Raw genomic sequence first — 6,194 nt, 5'->3', positions numbered from 1 at the left:
AGCTAGAATTTATGGCTGTTCAAAGTTGGCCAAAAATTCACATTTTCCATACTTAGCAAAATTTTAAAATTCTAAGCCTCTTCTTAGTTATTTCAATTTGCCGGGTTACACTATATCTGCAGAATTGTTTCCTTCTATGAACTTGATAAAGTTTTAAGCACCACTTTATACATCAGACCCTTTGGTATTGACTATTGGAAAGTACAATCATGGAAAGAGGAAAGGAAAATGAAGGAGTAAGAAAACGGTACGTCATTCATATAATACAAAATGCGATACATATGTTTAAAGAATTGTTATTCAAAAGTTCATAATCTGAAGCATAATAAATAATAAAAGTTTCTTTCTTTCCCACAAACTTTATGTGTCCCTGTCAAAAATCAGAACCCTTTCCTGCTGCCCCCAGCTCCTCCGCCATGCTCAGTCCACGTCCTAGTAGGATTACAGACTCTGTGATATGATGGACAAGAAGGAAGTCAAACAAAAGGTTGGCAACCTCTGTACCATATGCAAGTTATCCTATATATATCTCTGTTTTTGTAAATCTTTCAAGAAATACCATCATCACAAACATACATGTGAAAACTCTTGAGGTAATTATAAAGTTACAGAGAAATTCCAATGCAGCAAGAAGTGGGATAACTACAACACAAACATGTTCAGTAATTAAGGCTATAACTACAACACAAACATGTGAAAACTCTCGTGCAAAGAATTTGAATGGTGGAATTCATGTGCACCAAGAATCAGCCATCGCTAAGAATTTGAAGTTGAGAGGCAGCTGTTTCTAATGATCAAGATGTTCAAATAGGTGCTGCTATACGGCATCTGGACTCACGTGCAACAGTAAGTGTTATTAAAACTCCTCTTCTGCCTATTGATACATCAATGCAGTTGTTTAAAAACCAAAATATATATGCGTGTTATTCTGATTAATTTAGTTGTTTACAGTCTTCTATGAGTTCCTACTTATGGTACCATTGCGATTATCATCCCTAGTCAGAAAGGGTTTTTGTTTGCACAAATTTACCCAATTGAACATAGCTCTAGCCTCTAACTCATTCCGCTGTCATGCTTTTATTTGATTTTGCTTTCAGCAACCATCCTCCCTGATGTGGCACTTCCAAAAAGTGAGAACTCTACTGCCCAACCAAGGAAATAAGGAGAAGATTGAAAGGGTTATGAATTCTATTGAGTTAGTCCTCCTAGATCGAATCAGACAGGTGGAAATTGACACCGACGTTGAAATATATGTCTATAAGTGTGTTTGACAAAAGTCTCAATTGAACTATTTGTGAATATTATGTAGAATTTGAGTAGATGAGCATGTGTTGTTTTATGCTCTTTTTCCTGTCATCATTTTACTTGTATACAAATATTTATAGATTTAAAAAATTATGTGTATATCAATTATAACAAGTTATTCTAAAGCACATTGCAACACTTAAAAGGTTTTGATTAATTGAGCCTATAATAACTTGAGCTAAGAAGCTCCCATTTTGTTCGTTGTCTTTCTCTTATAGTCCAACTATTATTACCTAGCTGGTATTAGTACATTTATGAACCAAGTTACTCTAGGAACTTACTATCCACTCAAGCAGCTATTTATCACTCAAAACTCTTTACAAATGATACTAAATCATTGTCCGCCACATGGACAAAATGGTTTTGCAAAATCGGATGGTTTTCTGTTAATCCATAATGGCATAAATGAGCTTTTTTCTCAAACAAAAATATCATAGATGAGATGTTTTTTCAAATTTCGTATATTTGAGCATTTTTCCATTAATATATTATATAAATTTTGGAATGAATGTTCAAAAAATGGCAACGTCCATTTGTTGTTTTGTTTTTTCTTCTCTTTCCGATTACTTGTTTTATGAATAAATACATAAATTATATCATTTCTTTTGGAGTGTTTTTCTTTGTTGTCATCTCAGCCGCACGCAAATATTCATATTCAAATAACTACTCTCTCTGTCTCATCATATCGTTTGAATTTTCACAAAGCTTAACAGAAGTAGCAAAAAAAAGACTTTTGAAACTTGTGATGGTAAGCATATCATAATATTTGCATAGAAATAAAAGCTTTTAGTTAAGAAATTATACATAAAAAAATATTAATATTATATCTGGACGGAATAATTAGAAAATAGTGTCAAATAAAATTGAAAAGGAAAAAGTAATATAAAGTGAGCAGACTATTATTCTTATGAGAAATTTTGATTAGCTTTCTAATTAAATTAATCTATACCTAATTATGAATTTGGACTTTGTAGTAGAAAAGTGATTCATGCTTTTGCTTTTTAGTAGCACTAACTAATCTTTATAATTTTTTTAATACTATATACTATGCATGATTTTCTCTATTAATTTTTTAATACTAAGATTCTTTTCTCCACTAACCCCAATCACCCAAAAGAGTCTTTTTTTAAGCATTACTTTTTGTTTGGTATGGATATCCATTATTATAAACACTTATTTTTCAAATCTGCTTATTTAATTATTCTTCCATACATACTTTGTATTTAGTTCCATAATTTTGATGATATAGCAAAGCAGGAAGAGGATATTTTTTTGATCAAGTAAAAAGGTTAGTTAACTCATCTAATTTTTAGTACTCTCATCTCTATTGAAAACAATGACTTTCTTCCAAAAAAAAAAAAAAATCTCATCTTTGGTAGTAAGTTCAATCTAGTTGTTAAGTTAGATTTTGTTTATGAGAAAGTAGAGATATGCAGATTTTTAGAAGTTGAATAAATAATCTGACCTTGTGAAATTCGGATATATATGCTGCCCAATCAGTAAGCTGAAACTTGTTCCTTACTACATCTGTTTCAGGATCAGTCACTTGTTTTTTTTTTTAAACTATTTTTTGTTTGAAAATGAATTATATTCATGTAATTTAATTATAAAACTATTTTTGATACAATGATAATTTGAAACAATTTATGTCAATTTAGATGGGTGCACGTGTCCAGAAACTAGTAAAGTTAAACAAATGAACACACACGTCCTATGTGACTACACATGACAATTTGTATCGATTCATGCTTTTGGAATAATACTATGCACCATTTTTGGTCTTAATTATTCCTCTGTTTATTTCCAGAATTTTGATCAAATAACAAAGCAAGCAGAGGATATATAGTTTCATCAACTAAAAAGGTTAGTCAACTCATCTAATCATCTCTATTGAAGTACAATTATGGAAAAGTAAACGTGATGTAAGAAAAATGAAAGAACTTTGGTAGGTTAGTAGACTTTTTATGTGTTTAGTTTGATTTCATGCCAAAGTTTTAAATAGAGAGAGAGAGATACTAGTTGAAGCTTATGGGTTCACAATCACAGCCCCTTTTTCTATGTAGTTTAGTCCTTGTTGGTCAAAAAAGTTGTAATCTTTGCATCTGGCTGTAACTCTAGTTTGAATATTTTTGCTTTTCTATCCATGGATTGTTTCCATGCGTAAAACACAATTTCTTGAGGATGAGTCATTGGAGTTAAGAATTTGTAGGTCTCATAAGGATTGAGAGATGAAAGAATTCCAGAATTTGCATTGAGTAGTTTGTACACCATACAACTCATCAGATGTATGGAGTTGGAGGGAGAGTGGACACACATTATTCAATAGATGCATGACATAATCACTTAATCGTAGTTAGTTAATATTCACCTCGTTAAATTATTACTTACCCATGATAGAAGGAAATCTTTTAGATTTTTTCTATGATGAAGAAAAATCCCCCTCACTAATGAAAATATATTACTAAAGCTATTAGATAGAAAGTGGTTTGAAGAGGGTAGAGTATCAGATTTATAGACAAGAGATTGCACATGATGAATGGGAGATTTGGTTTTGTAGTCCATTATACATGTTAGAAACTAATTGTGCGAATCTAAAATTACTATACTTGCTCTTTATGCACCATTTAATGTTTGACAAAAACTCAATAAGAATAATTTTTATTTTTATTTATAAATATGAAAACCACTGCAAGATGGAAATCTTTTCGCGTGAAAATAGTAAAAAAGAGTAGCCAAAATTTAATGAAATGAACTTGACTCACCTTTCTTTTCTTCAACTTAAGACCTCCTATTAAGTTCGCTTAAAAAAGTTTGTCCAATGAAAATTATAAATTATTCTTATCTTTTCATGTTCTTTCTCCTGATAAAGTTTTATGTACTTTTTATGCATCAGGTCTTGAGAACTTGACAGGAAGGGAAGGAAAAGTACAATCATGGAAAAACGAGAAGATAATGAAGGAAAAATAGAGAAAGAAGAAGCAAACAACTCATTGGTATGTTATTTGACAGAGTAAACTGTAAAGTATTGAATTGTAGATATGTGGCTTTAAAATTTTGATATGTGTTATTTTGGTAGATGTTATTTTCTGCTCTTCGCAAGGACATTGCCGATGTTCAGGATTTCCTAGAGAGATTAAAGAATGAGGAAAATCAAAAAGCTCTTGACATGGATCAAGTTGAATGGCTGAAATCGGAGCTGGCATTTATTTGTACATACGTCCAGCTTTGTTATTCCGATTTGGAGCAGTTTGAAGATGTGATGACTGCCAAAGGACAAGAGGTTGAGAATCTGCTTCGATCAATTTTGTATGATGTTGACAACAACGTCGCATGTAAATACGACATGCATCGTGTCCTTACTAGCCTCAGGGATAATATCGATCATTGTATCAGCTCACAACATCATTCTAAATCAAGTGCCACCATGCTTGAGGAGCAGTTGAATTTCCTCCTCCTGAATCTCCATCATCTATCCAAGTTTCTTGCTGAGCACAAGTTTCCATTAATGACTCAGTATGAGATTCTTCAGAATGTGTGTGGCAACGTAAGAGATTTCCATGGGTTGATAGTGAATGGTTGCATTGAGCACGAGATTGTTGAATGTGTCTTACCTCAGATTCAACTGATGGCTGAGAGAGTAGGACACTTCCTTTGGGAAGACTCTCAACTCTCCAAGCTAGATGAGGATGATAGAGAATCTCGACTCTTCAATCTAGCACATCTACTCTTGAAGATTGTTCCAACTGAACTGGAGGTTATGCACATATGTTATACAAATTTGAAAGCTTCAACTTCAGCAGAAATTGGACGCTTCATTAAGCAGATCCTGGAAACCTCTCCGGACATTCTTCGGGAATATCTTATTCATCTACAAGAGCACATGGTAACTGTTATTACCCCTAGCACCTTAGGGGCTCGAAACATTCATGTCATGATTGAGTTCCTATTAATTATTCTTTATGATATGCCCAAGGACTTTATTCATCATGACAAATTATTTGATCTTTTGGCATTTGTTGGAGCACTTATCAGGGAGGTATCAACTCTTGTTCACGACTTAGAAGAGAAATTAAGGAATAAAGAGAGTACCGATGAGACAAATCGTGCAACCCTAAAGTTGCTGGAAAAGATTGAACTCCTCAAGGAAGATCTCAAACATGTTTATATGAAAGTCCCGGATTCATCTCAATGTTGCTTCCCCATGAGTGACGGACCTCTCTTCATGCATCTGCTACAGACACACTTAGATGATTTGCTGGATTCCAATGCTTATTCAATTGCTTTGATAAAGGAAGAAATTGGGCTGGTGAAACAAGACCTAGAATGCATTAGATCGTTCTTGGTGAATGTTGAACAAGAAATGTATAAAGATCTTTGGGCACGAGGTTTAGATGTGGCATATGAGGTAAAATATGTCATTGACTCAATTATTGTTAGAGATAATGGTCTCTTACATCTTATTTTCTCACTTCCCATTACCATAAAAAAGATGAAGCTTATCAAAGAAGAGGTCTCTGATTTACATGAGAAGATTCCCAAGAACATGAGCCTCATTGTTGTAAACACCCCTAAGAAGCCAGTTGAAAGCAAGTCATTGATAACTGGTAAAATAATTGTAGGATTTGAGGTAGAGACAAACTGGTTACTTCGGAAGCTCACCAGTGGACCAGCAGATCTGGATGTCATTTCCATCACTGGTATGCCGGGTTCAGGTAAAACTACTTTGGCGTACAAAGTATACAATGATAAATCAGTTTATAGCCATTTTGACCTTCGTGCATGGTGCACGGTCGACCAAGGATATGACGAGAAGAAGTTGTTGGATAAAATTTTCAATCAAGTTAGCGACTCTGATTCAAAATTGAGTGAGAATATTGATGTTGCTGATA

At 33.4% G+C, this 6,194-nt stretch overlaps 1 protein-coding gene across 3 annotated transcripts in view; it reads left to right on the top strand.

Annotated features, from left to right (window-relative positions):
* Positions 1–6,194, top strand: part of LOC102582957 (putative late blight resistance protein homolog R1A-3) — a 54,952-nt gene that overhangs the window by 38,985 nt on the left and 9,773 nt on the right. The window contains exons 1-4 of one of the 3 annotated variants that reach the window (XM_015304642.1): positions 2,547–2,593; positions 3,113–3,168; positions 4,199–4,298; positions 4,382–6,100. The exons of 1 other annotated variant lie outside the window; for it this stretch is intronic. In XM_015304642.1, coding sequence (XP_015160128.1) covers positions 4,239–4,298; positions 4,382–6,100 — 1,779 coding nt within the window. In that variant the 5' untranslated portion in view covers positions 2,547–2,593; positions 3,113–3,168; positions 4,199–4,238. Of the gene's footprint in view, positions 1–2,544; positions 2,594–3,112; positions 3,169–4,198; positions 4,299–4,381; positions 6,101–6,194 lie in introns of those variants that run through there. One more of the 3 variants, XM_015304640.1, reaches the window with a different exon arrangement.

The sequence above is a fragment of the Solanum tuberosum genome, unplaced genomic scaffold, assembly GCF_000226075.1.
Source record: "Solanum tuberosum cultivar DM 1-3 516 R44 unplaced genomic scaffold, SolTub_3.0 scf00584, whole genome shotgun sequence".
Taxonomy (NCBI): domain Eukaryota; kingdom Viridiplantae; phylum Streptophyta; class Magnoliopsida; order Solanales; family Solanaceae; genus Solanum; species Solanum tuberosum.
This window is presented reverse-complemented; position numbering and strand designations above follow the sequence as displayed.